The following is a 22,507-nucleotide window of genomic DNA, read 5'->3' as shown; positions in this document are numbered from 1 at the left end:
ACCATTGCAAAGCTGGAACAATAGTGCTTCCCTCAAGTTCTGCTCACCGAGAACTGTTTACCATGTCACATTTATCTGTACAGCAAAAGAGTACATCTTGTGAATGCTACCTAAAAAAAAGTGCTCTGAAAAATGTGAATTCTGTAGTGATTTTCATTTTTGCTCTGTATTCTTTATCCCACTCTTTCTGGATTATTTTTAGAGAAAAGATTAAGTACTTCTATTTTATTGTGTTCATAAAAATGCACCCGCTTTGGTAATATATGAACAGTTGTTCTGATGTGTGACAGGAGTTTACCAGAATTCCTAATCTTATTCTGCCAAGTCAACAGTAATGTCTCCTGGTACCCTCTGATTTTCTTCTAAGGGAAATTAAGGACATATTGGTTCAGTGTTGAAGTTACCTCTTTAGAAAAGTACACCATTATTTGCTTTATCTTGCTTCTCAAGGGATATCACTGAGACAACATTCCTGACTGGAGAAGGGCTGGTCCTCAAAAGGAGGGTAAGAGATGGGGCGAAATCCCCTGCCTTAACAGCAGCAGTGCTTAATGCTTAAAATTCCCTCAGGAGATATCCCCCTTAATAATTGGTTTATTCATTTATTTATATTTTTAGCAACAGAGTTCTGGGAAGCTTGAACTGTAAAATGAGCTTTATCTTTTTTTGAGTTTTCTTGATTGGTGCTGATGTTAAGAGCAGAATGATTATTTTATGCTTGTCACCAACAAGAGGTCACGATAGAAGCAGGGGGTGGGAAGATGCCCATGATAAAATGCCACAGAATATATGACTGTGGGTTTCTGAGAAGTAAATGCTATTTTTTTCTTATTTTTGTTATCTGTTATGTTGTGCTACAAAACAACTCTAGCCACTTTTGGAAGGTTTTGGAAGGTTGATTCCTTTATTTTTTTCCTTGTTTGTAAAAACACCTGCTAATTAATTTCCCAGTTAATAAATAAGTAACTTCTCAATTTTTCCAGAAGGTATTCTGGAACCCAGTTGTAAGTTCCAGGTCTAAACAAGATCTTTCTCATAGATATCAATAGAAATTTAGGGAAGCCTGTTTGGATGTAATGCCAGGTTTAAAAAAAAAAAAAAAGACTGTATGTACTCAGAAGAATTTGACTGCAATGTCATGTTCATCAGGATAGCCTGGCCAGAAGTCAAACCCACACAATTCTACTATTGCTAATTCCCAAATAAGGTGGTAGTTTATTCATTATTTGGAGGAAAGCTTTTCCCCAGCCTTCAGGGGACTTCAGACTTCTTTTCACTGTACTTATTTTGTCATCAAGATGTACTTGAGATATGATTTGTTAAAGAACTCAGAACTGTATCACAAGAGTCAGGTTGAAGGGTTCAGGACAAGCAAAAAACAGATAGTGTCTTCAAGAACCCAATTCTGTGTTAAAGTCTCTCCAAATCTACTTTGGCTTTCAAATTACAGTTGACTTCTCCCAAGACACATCTTAACCTATACATCTTCTAGTTTTTATGTCTACAGCTTCAGAAAAGGCCTTTTCTTTGCTTATTTTGCAATGACTTGACATCATGTACTTGAAGTTACCCAAGTAGCTGTCTGACATGGTGAAAGCTCAAGTTCTATTGTCTCAACACCTGACACATAAACCTGCAGTCTTAATTGAATATTATACTTAACGTTATTGAAGTTAATGAAAAGTGTCTTTCTTTTTACATATACTATGCTAGAATATTTCTTTTGTAGCTTCCTTTTTGCATGTGATTGATTACCTTACACAGATGATAAAACACTCTAAAATCAGAGCAAGTAAGTTAAGATTTCATGAAAAACTGTACAATGAAGTATAAGTGGATAATGAAAAACTAAATATGCAAAACTTGAGATCTGGATGAGAAAGAGGATTTATTGTAAAGACATTAAAAGTTACCATTTATTTTAGCATAATAGTTGCCTGAAAGTAATTGAAAGAAGTGAAGATTTGATTGAAAGAGGATTTTATCAGTACCTACTACAGGAAAACAGAGGTGCAGTAGCCAGTGAGATAAATAACAAATTTCTGTGCTGAAAATATGATATTCAAGATAATTAACTTAAAAAGTAATAACTTTAAAAGTAATTTTTAAAAAAGAGAAGTAACTAATAATAGTTCTGCCAATGATTTGGCAGATAATTTGCTGTTTTTTAAAGTTAACTTGTGGATGATGTTTCTATTACAAAATATACTTGCTAATGATGTATACTATACTTGCTAGTGATGTAAATGGAATATGTTAATCTTACCAGAAATCAGACTGCTAACTAGTTGTGTTTTTATACTACTTAATAACTGCACGTTACCTCTGAATCACAACTTTGTGAATAAAGTTTTGGATTTCAACATAGAAAAGTAATTTCAAAGATGTTATTCAGCTATGTAAAGCTGGTTTCACTACTAAAGAAATATCTGCAGGCGTCTATCATGCAGAATTCCAGAAGTCTTTATATCTAAAGTAAATTTACAGTCAGTATAAATTTGCATTGAGAAGTAAGGCTGCTCAATTCTGAAGTCATACCATATGGTTTTAATAAAAGGGAAGATATCCTACAACATCTAATCTACTGAGCTTTCAAACCCAGGAATAAGTTCAGTTGTCTGATCAGGGTCGCTTGTGTTTTGTGAGTAGTTAAGTGAAAAAGAAACAGAGTTACTGTGTGCCAGAAGTTAAGCATTGCTGAGAAGCTTGAATGAGTTTCTTAGCCAAAACTTACCCAGTAGTTATTTGATCTGTGAATCTTTTGGAAGATCCTTTTTTAATCACATTTCCTTTAAAATATTCAACCACCTAAATTCCCAACTGATCAAATCAGTGATGGTAACTTCTTAAGTTACATATTTTTACTTTCATTGCCATCTGTAACTTTCACCACTATTACGAGAAGTATGAAGAAAGAATGGGAAAACATATATCTTCAAAATATGTTGCTTACTTTATGTACATTTTTTTCAAATAAAAATATAGTCACATAGCCAGTTAAATGAAGATGAGAATGTTAAACCAAAACCTTTAAACCTTTAAATTTTCATTAAAACACATAAAGCACTCTATAAACACTGGAATGATTTCCAAATCTGCTAATCGTGACTTTATGAATTTAATCATTGCATTTTTATTTCTGATTCACAATTTCAGAGTGCAGAGTACTAGGTCTAGTTACTGCATTTCTTATTTTAGTAAAATAAACTTACAAGCTCTGTAGAAAGGTTTGTAGAGCATTCCAGGTGGTATGTATTTCCCTTTTTGCCAGCTGATCATAAACTATTTAATAACTATGTTTTAATTGTGTTAAAGACATATTTGAATTAGAAATTCCAAAAAGAAGAAAACTAGAGATCCTGTGTCTTGAACTTCACTACCTACCATTCTTACTTCTCACAGGGGTAAAACCAAGCTGGAGCAATCAAGAATGCAGCTCTGGTGCTTTTTAACCAGGTAGAGCAACGTGTCACCACTTTCACACAGGTTACCTAAGCAAGTTATACATATATATGTATATATATATATAATCACTTTTTAATGGATTTTGATTGGCCTGCATGCTATTCAGCTATGTTCCTTCCCTATCCATTGCAAGATAGTAGAAACATGCACAGCTGCTCTCTGCTGAGTCATGGGACTCACATCACAGCATGGTCAGGTGGGATTGGCAGCCCCAACATACATTTTTTAACTCTGCTAATGATTTTTCTGGATATTATAATAAAGTCTTTAGCAATAACTGCATGTTCTGCAGGTTATGAAGTATGGATCATAAAAGTACTGGAATGTTATACTTCAACGAGGCCAAAGAAAAAAGGGAGCATGCACAGTTTTTAAAAAATAAAAACAGCCCTTTTTGATTCAGCCCTTATAAATGTATATATTAATGAAATATGCTAGGTCATTTATGTAGTGATTATTGCCACACTTCAGTTCCTTAATGAATGAAATTAATAAATACAATTTAACTAATTACAGTAGCTTGTATAAAAATTACATTGGTATATTTTTAAATCTGCAATGCACTGTAATGCAAGTCCTCAAGATGCTACGAACTACATTCTGTATTCATTTGGGCAGTGCATATCTTGAGTTTTATAAACTGCAGGAAGAACAGTTTCATAATTGCTGAAATTATACTTAGCAAAAAAAAAAACCTCTAAAAAAATTCTCAGAGTGCCATTCAATAAAAAAATCCTTTCTTAAATGTTAAACTCCAACATAAACAGTGATATTTTTGAATGTGTTTCACAATAACCAAGTCTGTGACTGAGTTGGCAGATTTTACTCAGAGTAAACGAGAATAACTGTAGAGTAGTCAGCACTGTTTTTATAAAATGTATAAATTTTATAAAAGTGTGTAGATTTACCCTAGTTGTTTTTTTTTTCACTGTGAGTGAATATAATGTCCATCATAGCTTCATTGGCAGAGCTTTGGGAATAGGACAGGAAATATTACACAGAAACTGAAGTTATATGAAACTATGAAGTTCCGATTATCCCAGTAAAAATTGAAATCAAAATTTTATTGAGATTGAGATTTCAGTCCTACAGCTAGATTCAAAGTTGTTATTTGTATATGCACATTCAGGCAGTCTCAGCAGCTTCAAAAGAACAACCATACTGCTCCACTTGTACCACTGTGCAGTGTAATCTTTGACATTATACTGTAGTACAAATTGTTCAGTGACACCAACAGAAATTTATATTGCTGCGTGTTCTGAAAAGTCTCTAATTTAAATGATAAATTTTTAAACCAAGATATGCCTCAAACTCAAATAAAGCTCTACGGAAGAAGTTTTTTTAAAGTTGTTTTCCTAATATAAACATCAAATATAAGATTTGAGACTTAAAATAAGTTTAGAATCTCTTTGGAATCATCAAACTCCATTACTTGATACTTTGTCACTTAATTACAGTGCAGCTTTAAAGATTCAAAGGATAATACAACATGGCTAAATTACTAAAGGCAATTTGTAATGGCTGAATCCCTTTATTTTTACTGTCACTTGAATCATGAAGCAGTTTGTAAAGCTTAAAGTTTTTGTTGCCTGCTCTTGCTCTTATTGAAATATAGAACAAAATCACATGAGAGCAAGACTGGGTGTTAAGTGAATGCATTTTCTCGTAAATGGGCACATTAACATGCTGTTGGTCAAAGCTTGTTTTAATGATCTAAGCTGTTGAAAATAGATGCACTGCTCTGAAAGGATGATATGGAGGCTGATTATATGTATGTTTAGCCAAGTGTTTGGGTTGGTGATGAAGCTTTTTTTATTACGTATTTAAACAATAAGATTTATGACAGTATTTTCTGAAAAATATAATCCCATTGATGTAGTCTTTTTTTGGGATTTTATTTCTGTGTGTGATTTCCACAGCATTGCTCAGGCTTCTGCACTAGAAAAGCATGTTGTTTTGCTGACCTAGGACTTGAGAATGCTGCATCATAAGCAATTGCTTTCAAATGTATCCTTGTAAAGAAAAATGTGGTATTGTATCACTGAAGACATAAACAAGTATTTCCAGGGCATGGCATATTCCAGAGGCTGATAAGCACATGTATGAGCTGAAAGGAATGTCTCTTGAGTTTTCTTAGTTTCGTTAGCGTTATTGCTAGAAAAAAGGTATACTATTCAAGTCACCTTATTTAAAATTTAATGGTTCTTTCCTAATGTAGGGACTTGGAGCAAAGAAGAGCAGTTTTAGTAACTTCATGGTTTTTTCAGTAATTCAATTGCTGAGATTATTTGAAAAATAATGAAGAGAATGCTTTATTTGAAGAATAATTAAGAAAATCATAGTTTTTTTACTGTATATAAATTGCAATTCAGTCACTTGTTTTTAGCAGCTATGCTGACAGGACTATCTGAAACAGATATCTGATTGCATGGGATGAAGCCATTAAAGAATTGACTACTTTTAATTGGCACTCATAAAGATTAATTATTTATGCTCACTATGAACTTTTCTCTTTCTACTATTAAGTCAGTAATTGATTTAATGATGATGGATCAAGCCATAAAGGACTTTTAGTTTTTCTAACTTAAATGTGGCAGATGATTGTTCTCACATGATTTAGGTTTTATTTAATGAAGAAACTGCCTATAATTTCTGTGACAATTTTCCTAATCTTTATTTCTTTTATTACCATGATATGTAAGAGAATTGACTTATAAATTGTTTCCTTTTTTTAAAAAAAAAACAATCTTATATGTGAATAATTAGGTGCTGTGTTAATGATTTTTAATATAGTCTACAGTAGAGTGCATTTTGGTCTGTAAATGTAATACAGAAAGCAAAGTTTAAAATATTTCCGCTATGCAAAGCACAGAACATTTTGGTTCAGTTACTGCATGACCAGCAGTAAAATCATTCAGTTACAGGCAATGCAGCAATAAATGTTTTATGTATGTAAATTTTTGCAATCACAGTAGCAAGCGCAGCATGAAAGGAGAGACATTGACGCTTATATGCTTATATCCAAATATTTTCACATTTGTCAGTGTGATTTTCCAGGTATGACAGATCATGGTATTTGGAAAGGGAAAGAATGGTTTTCAAACTAATACCAGTGTGCTTGTCAGAAACCTCTCCATTGTGCAACACATCCTTTATTTTTGGTCACAATTCAGTTACAGCTGTGTAAGCTGAGGTCTGATTGACTCCATATTGACAATGGATGCATGTGAGAGCAAAAGGGCTTCTTGAAACAGCCCTGAAATTACATATTACCCAGCATAAATTATTTTTAAATATAAATCATCTCATGTGAGTTGAATATGAGAGAGGAATTACTTACCAAATTATATAAAGAAATGCATGCCTTTGCTTCAAAAAATCTCTCAGCTCCCATTGCCTTTTTCTGAAAGGACTTGGTTTGAACTGAAGAACTGAATAGCTTCTTTTAATTTGCATCAATTCTCTGAAAGAGAAAATAAATAGCATTTACTTTCTAAAAAGTTTTCATCTGTTATTTAAAATAAAATAATTCAAATCATCTGAACAAGTAGTTTTTTAATACATATTCTAAAAATGTCACTATTTTGAAAGCTAAATGAGAAAAATGCTTGGTATTGAGAATTCTCTCTCAAACTGTACAGAAAACTCTAACAGAGGTCAAACTTCACAGCCAGACCTGCTTAGCTGAAAACTGTAAAAATTTCTGTTATGTCATCTCATAAACAACGTCAGTGTTTAAGTTAGAAATGCAAGTTAGAAATGAATGATTGCTACGCAGTATAAACCAGAAGAATTTCAGTGCCATGCTTTTCTTTTTAATGTTGCTTTCAGTTTACAAACCTTATTTCACAATAAAGAAAATGTATTTTGGATGAAGAAATTTAATACATAAACAATACTGACAAATGAAAACAAGTTGTATGTTCTGTGCTCAGTTTTTGCATTAATTGTATTCAACTGTAATAGGTTTGTCCATTCTAACTATGCTTTCTTAAAAGAAGAAAATTATGGGCAGTCTTACATGACTGATACACAGTTTTTCCTGATCCAAATTTTATTTGATGAGAAGATTTATGTAATGTGAGCTGCTTTGTTGGAGTTTTTGCATCTATGAGTGCTTTTACCATAGTGAGGACTATAGTATTTGACTACATACAAATAGTAGAATGACAGAAAAATTCAGATGGAAGGGACCTCAGGAAGTCTCTAAATCTTCTCAGGAAATTAGAATTCAAAGAGATTTCAGAGATGGTAATTTGTACTTTCCAGGGCAGAAATGTAGTATTAAATTTACAACTCTTTCATCCAGATATGCTTTAGGTTTGTGAGAACACCATCTGCAGTGGATGTGTAGATAATTGTAGGGATTAATTCCTTTAGTACACTTAGTTCATTCTGTTAGATCATTTTCCTGGGAAGTCTGAGGCACTTCTGCAGTGTAATCTAGTATAGTAAAAAAAAAAAAAAAAAGAAAATAGCTTGAGTGTGGTATATGTAAGATCTGCAGTTGTAGCTCCACTGAGCCTCGAATTCTGAAGACATTACATGGATCAGGTCAGTAGCTAAATCATATTTGTTTCCTATGAGAAGGTAAACTCAGAAATAGAAATATACAACATACACCTCATTACTGTGGTTTTACTTATGCATATTTATCAGTGTAAACATAGTGTTTTTCAAAACTCAGAGACTGGCAGTTTTTTTCAGTATAATTTTTACAGAATATGTATCTAATGAGAAAAAATTCTTCTGTGGAACTTTACTTGCAGAAACTAAATGCATCCAGTTCATCTGAAGGCAGCACAGTTGATATTGCCCCTCCTGGAGAGGGAGAGCAAGCAGAAATTGAACCTGAAGAAGCTCTTGAACCAGAAGCCTGTTTTACAGAAGGTTGTACAATAACTGTTGACTTGAGATGTGTTAGAGTTCTACTAGTGTAAAATGCACTATTATTAGACATATTTAAGTTCTGGACTCTTTAAAATCTGTTGGAACTTCGTGTCCCCTACAGTGAAAAAGAAAATGCTCAAAGCCTAGAACGCTGGAAATCAGACACCAGAAAAAGGTTTCCCTGGGCTTTGAGTAACATTGCCTGACCACTGCCTATATCTTGTAACTAAGGAACTTAATTAACTTTTCCATTCTTAAAATGCATTTTCATTACACGAATGAGCCCTTAAAATTTGGAGCTTCATTTCTGTGAGACTACCAGCAAGAAGAATGATTAAATATCAATGGTCAAAAATATGAATGTATAGTTTACTCTTAATTACATCTAGTATTGTCTGATTTCAATCCAAATTACTAATTATCTAAATTCACATGGAATAGGATCACGATATTTATTTTAATTTTTAAAAAATATTATAAAATTAATTACAGCTACTAACAATTTTGATACTTTTTTTACATGAGAATAATTTGCTTTTAAATCCTAACATTTCTTAATTTAATGCAGGTTGTGTGAAGAAATTTCCATGTTGCCAAGTAAGTATAGAGGATGGCAAAGGAAAAATCTGGTGGAATCTTAGAAAAACCTGCTACAGCATAGTTGAGCACAACTGGTTTGAGACTTTCATTGTCTTCATGATTCTCCTCAGCAGTGGAGCACTAGTAAGTTAAAAGTAAAAAATTGCAGATGCTGAAATGTTTAGATATCTTCTCACAAGTAACAGCAAAATTCAAATTGCATCGGAAAGGCCTGTTTTGACTGGATCTGTACTACTCTTATTCCACAATTTCATGATTTATTTACTAAAACTGGCTCAAACTTGAAAATGTTTGTTTTACATGCAGTTCTTCAGTGAAACTTTTGTTTTACCCCTGCAAAGCTAGAGCAGTGTTATTTTAGCCAGTGACTTTAGATTCAAACTGTCTACCAATTTTCAGCATGTTTGTTAAAACTTTTTATTACAAAGAAAATCTGTTTCTAGGGAGTATACAGCTAAAGGTATGATTTCAAGCCCTTAATTCATTCTGGGCTCTGCCATTCCTTGGATGATGCTTACAAAAAATCATTGACAAACATTTCTTCATTTTGTTGCTGTTTTGAAGGCAGAAGATAAAGAAGAATGTGATAGCAAATAAAACCAAAAAACTGTTTTCCAGTAGGATTCACATTACCCACTTTCCCATCTTTAATGAAGGTGATCATCTTCTGCACTGTGAATAGTATAAACTGGAGCAAATCACTCTTCGACTTTTAGACAGGAGTTTGATGGAGGATAAAACTGCTCAGATTAGATTTTTGTTTAAGAGAGGGTTTCGTTGTTTGGGGTTGTTTTTTTTGTGTGTGTGCATGTGTGTGCAAACAGTTTTTGGTACAAAAGCAGGAAAGAAAATCATGCTTCGAGTTTGTCTCCTCTTCCTACAGTAAAATAGGATATCTATGTCATTAAATACGCTGTACTGGAGAAATCCCAGACAAGGCTGAATAATGCTCCAATTTGCAGCATGGTTATGGGTGATAAGTAGGTAAAAATGATGATGCAGAAAACAAGGGGAAAGATTACATCTCACCTGCTTGTTTTAATCATTTACACTGTGAAACATTAGTAATAGCTGAATTTTTATTTATCCATTTTCCCACAGGCTTTTGAAGATATATATATTGAACAGCGTAAAACTATCAAGACCATGCTGGAATATGCTGATAAAGTTTTCACATACATTTTCATTTTGGAAATGCTTTTAAAATGGGTAGCATATGGTTTTCAAATATATTTTACTAATGCCTGGTGCTGGCTGGACTTTCTGATTGTTGATGTAAGTACGTAAGTCTCCAATACTATAAACCTCACAGTAGTATTCTTTATGTTGTAAAGCTTGCTACTAATAAGTATTCCTTTTACTAGCATGCAAAAAAAAAAAAAATTCCAATTGTATTTTGATGTTGTGCAACCAGAAAGCGTACAGAGGTTAAGCTAAGTAGGATTATTGTGGTGGAAAGATAATAAATGGAAATGCTCACTGGTGTTGTAGGCTCACAATAAACTCCACAAGGAGCGATCTCCAAAAAGACATCCTTCCTCCGTGGCAGTCAGCACTTAAACGGGATCTAGGAGAGGTGCAGCCAGGCTCCACCCCTTCCAGCAGCACAGCTGAATTGCCTTCACCTGTGCTCCTACAGCTGACTCATTGCTTGCCTTAGGTGGTCAATCAGAAGTTCAGGCCGTGATCAACAGTTCCCATACCGATGTGATGTTTAAAGTAGGTTTATATACCTAGAAGACTGGTCATCAAACAAACTGGTCATCAGTTTGCTAATTCTTAATTGGATGTATCAAATTTAAGATTTTATGAAAAAATAAACAACTAAAAACTAATTTTGAACCTTTCATGCTATATTTTTAATGGCCATTTCTTTACACTTAGCAAATAAGACACTTTGCGCCAATTTCTTCTAGAAGTATTGCTGTTTTCCAACTGAAATGATACATTTGGTCTAGATTTCACCTGAATTCTCAGAACTTCATCCCCCAAAATTATCCTGTTATCACTTCTAGTAAAATAAAAAAAAAATTAAATATATATATACATATATATATATAAAAGATTTTAAAAAGTTTTAATTGGTTGACAATCTGGAATAGTTAAATCAACTGTGTCTTGGCACGGTTTATGATAGAAGAGAATACAGACTTTCTTGGCTGACTTCCCAGCTCTGATATCCTTCTGTGCAAAGGCCTTGCTTATGTTGTCAGAAGGGATCAAAGCTGGTTTTACTCCCAGTATATTTTGGTCCCTTGCCTCACACATTATCTGACCCAGTTCACTGGCTATACATATCCTCAGTGTTTTAACTCAGAGATGGCATCTTAGGGCAAACATCCATTTCTGGACGTGTATATAGTTTATGCTCAAATGTAGTTTCTACACAAGCTACCGTATTTTTTGAGAAATTTGAATAAAATCTGGATCCATAAATAGTTATTACTTGTGAACATGTAGTGAAAACATGTCAGACTTTTTAAAACCAGAGACACACACAAAAAAAACAACCCAACCCTACCTAAACTGGCCTGTAACTCAAAACAGATGTGTTGTTTTTGTTTTTTTTTTACCTGCCCACATTAATTTTGTTATATTGTTGAGCTCTTTGCTGAATACAGACACTAGTATTGAGCAGTGTAAATAGTTTTCCTAAGAAGATCTTAAAGAAGTAGACAGGTACTTCTTTCCAGGATTACCTTAAGAATGGAATTTATTTTAGATAAACTAGAACTCATGTTTTGATTATTCTTTGTAACATAAACGTGAACTGATTATTCTAAGCCATACTCCATGGTTTCTTAATAACAGTTTAGCCTCAGAAATGCTGTTATCTGAGCAGGCTCTCAGTTATAAGCATCATCTTCACAAGTAAAGCAGCTTATTTTGCCAACTTTTTCCATTAATTCTTAATTTTATAACCAAAAACATAAATGACATCAGAACCTTCTACTTTTGAATACCTACATTCAGTGTTCCAGAAGGTGTCAAAAAAATGTCTTACTGTGCCAAAGGCTAATTCAGCAATTATTTTAGCGTGACTGGACAATATTTGAAAGAAAAATATGAACTCATGTTACCTACTTGTAGAAGAGGATCTACAATACTTCAGTGGAGAGATTTAACAGTGATTCAGTAGCATTCTCCAAATGAGAAGTAGTGAGCCCTTCTTCATTATACGTGACTAAAAATAATTGAATTGTTTAACTTCATCCTTTAAAATTATTCAAGGGTAAACACTGATAGTTCCTCAGGGTTTCGACATTTAATATCTTACATACCTAGCTCTCAGTGCAAGAAATAGCCACAGCTACTTTCAGTTATTGTGACCAAATGGATTTTAAAAATTACATGAAGAAAGTGTGATTCAGCTCTGTCAGTTAACAGCAAAGGCAGATGACCCTGGGCACATCTGGCTACCTCCATTTAAGACCTTGTTATGCCATATCTCTACCCAACTCTTCTACTGGATGCAACATCTGTAGCAAGGGGCAGAAGGGAAAATTCCTGTGACTTACTGACCCCAAATCAGAACCTGTTAAATTAGTTTAAATTCACTCACTGGTGATTTAAACTGAGATACTGAATTTTGTACGCAGTTAAATGAGAAGCAGGGACATATTCTCTTAGGCCAGGGACTCTAACTGGCAGAGGTGTACAGTTAAGGCTTCAAACAGTCATATCTTAAATCAGTTCAACCAAATGCTCTAGAGCATCTGTCACCATGTACCTTGATTCTTTTACTCACATCTTTGTTCAGAAGCCATCTTTCATGAGATTATTATGTCCAAGATTTAAAGCACACCTGTAAGGACTGCAAGTTCTGTTTTTCAAATACAATGCTAGGAGATAGGATATCTGGGAAGACGATGGGGCATTTGGGAATATCCAGTGTGTTTGCTGGTTATTAAAGTTGTGTCATTTTCTGCTAAAATATGTAACTGTAGGTGGATATTTTATGCTATATGTACTTTAGAAGGTAGTCCTACTATTTGTTATAGACATTTTATTTCTAAATTATTGTGTTCATAAATTTTATTTGATGTGGAAGTAAGTATAAGAAATGAAAATAAGTTACATTTTAAATAAATCATGTATTTGCCAACTACTGCAGGGCAGTAATGTATCTATCTGAAATTAGAATGAAATCTGTAATCTTCATGTATCTCAACACTGAAATTGCTCATGCGTGCTAGAATTCAAAATACAATTTTTGAATAATTTAAGGGAGAAAAAAAATCTCTCAACTGGGATTGCTGTGGAGTAGATAATTAAAAGTTGATAATATTGATGATTTATATATTACTTCTGCTTGGAAATATGACCGAAAATAGTTCATGCTTATTTGTTATAACAGATGAAGTAATTTAATTAAAGTGCTCTCTCAATCTTTTGGTTAGCTTTTGAAAATAAATAATTCAGCAGCAACGTTATGAAAATGATCGGGGTCACATTATACTAATATACTAAATACTGTAAGCACAGTGTAAAAGACAGCTGCTGCCCTGAAGGCCTCATAAGAAGAAAAAAAGGTGCGCATACCCATGTTGGGATACTAGATCCAAGGAGAGATTTCAGTTCATCTTCCTTGACAGTCTAGTATGTCTTATGCATATCCCAATATGATAATATTGGATAATCCAGAAATTAATAAATTTCTGGAATTACCAATTTTACAGTTCAAAGAGAATTCCATATGATATATATGCATGAAACCAAAGCCTTCCAGTCAGGAAGTAAGGGAACAGAATCTTCTTGCTTCTATGCACCTAAACAAAATAAACTTTGCATAGTTGTATGTAAAATATCAGAAACTAAGAATTTTTAACCAAGTACATTTTAAGAAAGTTATCTTAGTATAGGATCATAATAGAAAAGCATAAGAAAGGCTGTATTTCGTCCAACGCCCTACCTCAGAGAATGTCAGAAATGCCTTCTTGGGAAACTATTAACGTAATACCTATATGAGAAAAATCATCAACTAATCAACTGAAAGAATTTTTTTAGTAACACAGGAAACCATCTTTCCATATAGTGGTCAAAATCTTATTGGCATACCACCTATTTCTGTACAGCCATTTATTTGAAGAACTTGAGGTTGAAGTACAGGAATGAGCGTTTGGGGTATTTTTTTAAGGACTGAAATATGCCTATGTTCATTTATACGTTTTGTGTGCTTTTGGTGGTTAAACTGAAATAAAACATGTGTAAAGTACAATATTTCCTCACTCATGTCTCTAAAACTGCCAAAAGTAAGTGAATGTACTTTTTTTCATATTAATACTGCTTAAAATCTGTTCTATTTGAGAAGCACAAATTAATTGCTCCTTCTTGGCATGAATTGACTTGTAATAGAAAATTCATTGAAACATGAATCAGGAACTCACTATGGCTGTAGATCATCAAACAGTTACTTTTATAATGCTAGCATCTGTTAGCATCTATCAGACAGATTGCATGTTTCCTATGCTTAGAAGAGTTCTTGAGAGAATTGACCAGCAAAGGAGAATGTAATACCTCAGTCAGTATATATTTCATAAAAATCCTGGCTGTTGGTTCTATTATATGCTTCTGATTTACAAATAATTCACTATTAAGGATATTCTTAGTGAATTATAGAACAAATAGTGTCAGTATTTAATAAAGTATCTTGATATATGCAGAAATTTAAAGTTCTAGGAAGGTTAATTCTTAATGAAATTTAATGAAAGTATTGCCCTTTTATCTTCATGTACTTCTGAGGACTTTATCTTTCACCAGGACTGTGCTTTCATCTCACTGTTCAACTATAACAGATATGTCATAGCACATATTCTTTTTCCAAACACGACTCCGTATAACATACCAGGAGTATGAAAATCATAGGATTCATCCTCAAATGTTACTAATCTAGAGCTTTCTTCCATTGATCTTTCTGTATATTCAATTTGTATTCTTTTTAAATAAACTGTAGAATGACTTTTAATTTATTTATTTTTTTTTTATAGGTCTCATTGGTTAGTTTAATAGCCAATGCTTTGGGCTATTCTGAACTTGGTGCCATTAAATCGCTTCGGACATTAAGAGCTTTAAGACCTTTAAGAGCCTTGTCACGGTTTGAAGGAATGAGGGTGAGAAAAAATGAATGAGCCCACGTTAAACTGTGAATACAAAAGCTAATGTAGAATTATGAGACTCATGCCTCCTACTAAGAACACCAGAGGGAGAATTCATGGAAAAGTGTAGGAAAATAGATTTCAGTGTGTCCTTAAGTGCAAGATATGCATGCAGTTAACTTTTCGATATTGGATCTTAATCTCTTCAAATTTGCCTGCCTCACTGCTGCAGAGTTGTGTTATCTCAGCCCCATGGCTGTTAAAATTTCCATTTATTTGTAGATCTCCACGGAAGAGGAAAAGAACAGAGATGGTTTTTTTTTTTCTTCAGTTTAGTAAGGGACTTTTCTCAAGAGTTTCTGAAGTTAATTTCTGTTCTCTTTCAGTTTGTCAGATGAAACAGGATTAGCCAGGGGAAAAAAAAAAAAAAGAAAGAAAGAAAGAAAGAAAAAGGTGAAGAAACTGACAAAAGTGAGAAAAAGGCAGCTGAAACCTCCCTGTGGCTCTCCATCTAGCTGTCTGGGAAAAAGATCCCACAACACATGCTATATTATTAAGCGAAGGTTCTCTGAACAAACACCTGAAATACAGATAGGGCTGGAAATAGAGAAATAGAGAAGAGGGGAGTTGAAAAACCATTTCCTCAAGTGTCCTTTACTTCATATAAATACATCTGCTGCCATCTGACCCCTCTTCCTCCACAGCTAAATCCTTCCTGTTGAGGAAATAATTATTTTCAAATTCTGTCAATCTGACAAAAAAGATTGTTGCCATCTGTCTGCTGTAAACACAGACTATGCTATTTCCTGGCGAAATCGATACGTAAAAAATTTACAATGCAATGTTATTAAGAAATCTCTCCTTAGTCTTCACCTAAAAATACTGAATGCTGTGATATGGTTTTAGTTTATTCACAAGTCTTAAGACTCAAAATAGCGTAGTTTCTGTCTGGATAGAGGCTGATGATACCCTAGCTGGCCTCACCAGCCAGAATAGTGGACTGTGTCTTGTGACACATCACCGTTATGTTTTGTACAATTTGCATTACAGACAGTATGTAAACTCCTATCTAATAAATGGGATCTTAGACATTTTCAGTCGTTATAGATTTGAAAAATACTATTATTTTGAAAACCGTACATAGTTATTCACTATACATAAAGCTACTGCAGTCTTATATGTAAACATGGTCTAGTAAAAAGAAATTACTTGTATATCATTTTTGTTCAATCACAATAAGTAATTAAATTACATTTTTGTCAAGGGATTTAATCTGATTTTTTCTGTCGCTTATTCACATCTATTAGCACAATTGTATTAAGTGCTCCAATTGAAAAAAATGTGCATATGTGGAAGAGCAACTACAGTGAGATAGGCAATTTAAAACTAAGATTTATAACAGATGCTGTTATTAAATTAAAGGTACTTAATTATGTTACATTGTTCCAATTTATATAAATAAAATACATTGGTTCCAATTTATATGTATGTTCTGCGAATAAAATAATTTGTAATGGTTTCAAATGCAGACATTTTTATTCAGTCTTTCACATCATCATTCTTTATCTTATTCTTTTTTATTTCTTATTTATACATTTTGATTTGTATTGCTGGAATTTAACATTTCTTTCTTTTTCTCTAGAGCACACAAATTCTAAGAATCCATCTTGCTACTAACAGGTTTTCTTTTGTTTCCCCTTTTTTTCATCGTCTATGTTTTCATATCTTTTTTTTTTTTTTATTGCTTTTGGTAATCTCAGTGGTGATTTTTATTGAACCTCAAATAATGCTTCTCCCTTTACTTTTACATTCACTATCCGTTCCATATTAAAGCAGCTCCATCATTTTAAAAGTATTTTAATTTTTCTGTTCATAAATTGACTGTGTTGTCTAATTTCTCTAATAGGTGGTTGTAAATGCCCTTGTAGGAGCAATTCCATCTATCATGAATGTATTGCTGGTTTGTCTGATATTCTGGCTCATCTTCAGCATCATGGGAGTAAATCTGTTTGCTGGAAAATTCTATCACTGTGTCAACACCACAACAGGCGAGATGTTTGATGTCAGTGATGTCAACAATTATACTCAGTGTGAAGAACTCATAAAAAACAATCAAAGTGCCCGCTGGAAAAATGTGAAAGTAAACTTTGATAATGTAGGAGCTGGGTATCTTGCTCTGCTTCAAGTAGTAAGTAAATTCATATTTTTTTCTTTTTGCTCTCTTTAAAGAAGTCCCAGGTAAATGGGCAACATAAGTCTGCTAAGCAGTGAAATAATTTCTTTATAGCAATGATGTATGGCTTACACAACAGAAACTTGAAAAAGCCTCTATTGCACTTGTAATTTTTGAATGAATAGTAGTAGAGTAACTTTTCAGACTAGACAATACAGCCTCATCATCATGATAAAAATGTCTTTTTAAGTGGAATGATGTACAAGAATCTGTACCAGTGCTGTACAATATAAACTTCAGAAATGGATTTAATTTCTTGTTCCAGTAAAAAAGTTTCAGAGGTCCCTCTAATTATTAAAAAGGTCTCTCTTCTCCTTTACAAACTTAGTTATCTTCTAAGACAGGAAGGCAAAGAGCAGTTTAAAAGGCAGACATCCTAGCTGAGCGTCTGATCTGATGTGAACAACTACTGCCAAGGCCTCCCATATAATCTGTTCCTGGATATCATTACAAATCCACAGCAACATCTTCGACATTTAAAATCCATTAATCTCAGCACATTTAGGCACTAGGAAATTATTTTTCCTGTCAACAGCCAGGTCAAGATAGAGTGCATTTTTCTTTATGTCTGTGCTCATCTAAGGAACCAGTTTATCATTAGGTAAGAACATAATAACCCAGAGGATCTCCAGTGCAGGTTTAAGAGGGGATTGATTTTTCAGAACCTTGAAGTGGGTTAGGGAAAGGAATCATAAGTAATACAATATCTGAGATTGGGGTACCCAGCATTTCGTGTAGCATGGAGACAATTCTTCCTGTAGTACAATGCTTGTACAAGGGTCTGAGTTTGGATAGTTACTGACAAACAGATCCTGACTATTAAGATCATTTCATAACACTTTTTCCTGGTACTCATGGACAAACAGCATTTGCTCCTGAAATACATGCATTATTACATTATTATACATTCATTAAAAAGTACATGAAACTATGAAGACATTAAAGTGTGGTTAAATGGGAAAACGTAAAATACTTTCATTACAAAAATTATATTCATGATTCATAAACTTCTTATTCTGTTAATGAATGTCTTTTTATGAAGACATTGTAATAAACTAAATATATATTATGCTACATATAGCGTACTAGTAGATGTTTTTGTATACTATGGCATATTTATTCTAAAAATTATCATAACTAACACAAAGTCTGCAAATTATATTTCCCCTTCGAGTCCTTTTCTTATACTCTCTGGTACAGAGCTGTTTTTGAACTAAGTACTGAGTGTTCCTATTATTTATGCCAGAGGCTCCTAATTCTGATAGCTGATATCTGACCCCAAACACAAGCAAGCAAGCAAGCAATTATGCTTAAATGATTGAGCTGTGTTGAATCACTTGTCTGCAATTTGACATACAGCTTTAGTGTATGAAGAGATGTCAGAAATATCACGGGATTTTTACTACTCCCAAGTTTTCTGAGGAAGATGTATGTGCTTGCCTCTTCTATTCAGAGTCGGTCAGTATCCCTAGATGACCTTGATTCCCAGTTTAACTACCTTGCTTGAAGAATTTTGTTTCTGAAGACAATGCAACTCTTAAGTTATGAGGTGTAGTACTGAATGATAACACAAAATCTATAACTTCAGATGTCACTGCCACTCTTGTACTAGGAATTGAAGTGAACAATTATCACCAATACTAACCTCTGAAAAAGTGTAAGATATACTTCTAAGTCTCTTGAAGCGGCATCTGAACGTTATCTGTATCACCCATCCAGTCAGCATTAGTCTTTAATTACTATATTACTACTGTGAAGCTTTCATTCTTCTTTACTTCTTTTTGTTCAGATTTTTCATTATTTTCCTTTTTAAATATTCTCTTCTTTTTCTTTTCTACTGAGATTAAGAGATCTTTGGGCATGTATCATGTATCATGTCACTTCTTCAGCTGAACATCTCCACTTAGCATTCTCCCTGCCCCTCTCCTGTAGTTATAGCTGTTATCAAACTCTGATACTTTTCTAACAATATGCAAAGTACACCAAAAGGTGTTAGTTGTCAACTGAGGCAGAACGATCTATGATGCTTGACTCCAAGCATACCTTCTGTATAATCAATGGATCTCAAGATGTTACAATCACAATATAAACAAGAGAGTTAGGCAAATTGGACTATGAAAACAAAAGAGAATAAGTGGAAGGCTTACCCTTATGTTGGGCTCACCACAAAACACCAGAAGGAGGGATCTCCAGAAGAGATCCTTCCCCACTGGTAGCCAGCTCTTAAATAGGTCTAGGATTGCCTTCACCTGTGCTCCTCTGGCTGACTCATGGCTCACCTCAGGTGATCAATCAGAGGTTCAGGCCGTGACTCAGTAGTTCCCATACACCTTCCTAGTAAATATGTAGTACATTGCAAGTTGTGGAATGTTGCAATTGTAGTTCATTGCATCTGAACGCTCCCAGAGTGGAAATCTTCTGCTGTGGAAGCTGGCAGTTGTACCGAAGTATGAGAGCTCAGTTTTAGCAGACACAGATGCAAATGCACTCCTTGGAATGGTTCCTCAGAAGATATGCTCTTTACCGGCTCATTTCAGACTTTTTTTCCTTTATTATGAATACTCGTGGAAGCCATGCCTGACAGGCAGGCACTTACACTTTCAGCTACCATCTCTCTGATGTTCTTCAGCAAGCAGACATTCAATCTCCATGAAAATTGCTCCTTAAAGCAATTAGGACAAATGTTTTTTACTACCTAGATAAAGTTTCTACTTGAAATCAGTTTTTATAAATTTAAGCACAGCTCTTTCACAGCTCCTCGGGTCTCCTGTAAATCATACATCTCAAGAACCAACACATATTTTAATTATAGAGTCTATTCCTTTTACTTATATGAGATTAAAACATTTCTAAAAATACCATGGAATGGTGAACATGGGCAAAACATTCAGATGCATGTTAATATCTGCCCAGAAGCTATGTTGCAGACTCCATCAGTTCATGTTGTAAGCCTGTTAAAATGGCTGTCAGCAGAAATGATTGTAGAGCGTGCCTAAATATCTACAGTATTGATGTTTAAGTCTATCACTGGTCATCTGCAAGGTAGAAACCTGCATCTGCACACACTCTGTGTCCATGCTAAGATGTTCATAGCCCAGAGTTAATATTTTTGAAATACCTAAAAATAATTTATCAAAGTATCAGTAATACTCTGAAAAATCTTTTAATATTCCTGTTTGTTCAATATGGTTTATAATTTTTGTGTGATTTAATTAAAAGTAAACCTTCAAATTCTGAAACCTAGTTATTTTTTACACTGAATTTTACTTCTAGGCTACTTTCAAGGGATGGATGGACATTATGTATGCTGCAGTTGATTCAAGAGATGTAAGTGTAAGACTTTCAATCATCTACTGATTATATTCTGATGTATTTAATTTAGTACAGAGTTAAAAATTACACATACAGTAACATGAAGAATTAACATTTTTTTCCAAGTATCTTAAGGCTTGAAAGAAACTTTCGTATACCTTCAGGAATCTTAGAAATGGTAGTTGAAAAAATTAATTCCACTTCTTCCTAGTCAAACATTATGAATTAAATTCATTTAACTTGATCTTTTTTGGAAAATGTAACATAAATGAAAAGAAACAAGCAAGATGACATTTTAATAACTTCCTTCAACTACCATGATTATATAACGTAACACTATATAACATAATTCTTATAGATTAAATTTATGTGTCTTTCATTAAAATTTAAAGCCATGCATTTCATTGTTTATTTAGGCTGACCACTTTTGTTATCCAGCTATTAAGTGCGATTAGGTTTTAAGGTTGAAGATGATAGGAATTAAAATTTTATTTTTGGCTAGAAAACTTCAACTGTCTTTGCCTAGTACAAGAAAGTGCAACACAGATACCTGAACTAGTTCTACACAGCTTAGCTTATAGTCACACTAGTGATAATCAGTCATCAAACAGTGATATTCATCTGTCAGAATATATATCCTATTTAATTAACTTCAACTTCAACTTCAGCTGTGCAGCTGAAATGCGGACATTGTCAGAGATGTGAAACCTGGAAGAACTGAGACCACAGCAAAATCCTCCTTAGAAATTTGGCACAATTTAATAAAATTCACAGAAAAGACACTCACTGGAAGTTTATAGAAAGCATGTCCTATGCTGGGAGCTTTGTATGTACATACATAAACACATATCTATGTGCATTTACATTAAAGTTCCATAGAAATAATCATTCTGTCAGCTTCCAATTCTCCAAATACTGATGGGAAAGGATACATAGAGTCTTTTTAATAATTGAATGCTGAAATAACATATACCTATTTATAATCTGTATACACTTTCTTTTTACAGTTACTATTCTTTTGATTAATAAAATTTATAATATTTTGTAGGTAGAAGATCAACCTAAGTATGAGGACAATCTGTACATGTATCTTTATTTTGTCATCTTTATCATATTTGGATCATTCTTTACATTGAACCTTTTCATTGGTGTCATTATAGACAACTTCAACCAACAAAAAAAGAAGATAAGTATTGAAAATGTTTCTATATTGCTATAAATCATTAATTACAAAGAATTAACAATTTATTTTTATAAGAAAAAAAAGTTATTTTGCTTCTTTGGATAAAAAATTCTTTTTTAACACAATCTCTGTGATGTGATTATGACATTTGTATTTCAGCATTTTGAAACACAAATCATTAGTCTGTTGATGGTAATTTAGAAATTGTGCAAGAGCTAAAGTGAAGATTTAAGAAGGGAATTTGTGTTATTCTCTTGATTAGATTAGCACTATTTGCCATAGAAGAATTTCCTTTCTAATTAAGAAATTAGTTTTATAAACTCTTATAAACTGTTGACACCTACTAAAGCTACAATATGACAATGTGTTGATATAATAGATACTAGTTCTGCAAACTGATTAAACAGTGGCTTAAAAATCCAATAGATCTCATAAATAGGCTTAAAGATACAAGTAAAAAATTTGTATGAAAGAATTCTGTTATTCTAACACCTGAGCTCTGAAAAATGAGATGGGCTTCTTAGACATAAAGAAATTAATTTATAATACTAGAAATAATGAAGTATAAGTATAGAAGGAAGGATATTTTTCCACATACCTTTGACATTCAAGAATATTTAAAATATTTAAAATATTTATTATGTATATAATTTTATTTATGGTAATCTTTAAAATATAAAATTACAATTGCATTTAAAATATTTTAAAGTCTCATTATTTCTGGTCTTC

The 22,507-nt window shown here is 33.2% G+C and overlaps 1 protein-coding gene across 1 annotated transcript in view; it reads left to right on the top strand.

The window, feature by feature from the left end:
* Window positions 1–22,507, top strand: part of LOC128077060 (sodium channel protein type 2 subunit alpha-like) — a 73,915-nt gene that overhangs the window by 45,132 nt on the left and 6,276 nt on the right. The window contains exons 19-25 of the mRNA XM_052675704.1: window positions 8,235–8,355; window positions 8,924–9,078; window positions 10,057–10,230; window positions 14,943–15,065; window positions 16,957–17,238; window positions 20,557–20,610; window positions 21,644–21,781. Coding sequence (XP_052531664.1) covers window positions 8,235–8,355; window positions 8,924–9,078; window positions 10,057–10,230; window positions 14,943–15,065; window positions 16,957–17,238; window positions 20,557–20,610; window positions 21,644–21,781 — 1,047 coding nt within the window. The remainder of the gene's footprint in view (window positions 1–8,234; window positions 8,356–8,923; window positions 9,079–10,056; window positions 10,231–14,942; window positions 15,066–16,956; window positions 17,239–20,556; window positions 20,611–21,643; window positions 21,782–22,507) is intronic.

The sequence above is a fragment of the Tympanuchus pallidicinctus genome, unplaced genomic scaffold, assembly GCF_026119805.1.
Source record: "Tympanuchus pallidicinctus isolate F22 unplaced genomic scaffold, pur_lepc_1.0 scaffold15, whole genome shotgun sequence".
NCBI lineage: Eukaryota > Metazoa > Chordata > Aves > Galliformes > Phasianidae > Tympanuchus > Tympanuchus pallidicinctus.
This window is presented reverse-complemented; position numbering and strand designations above follow the sequence as displayed.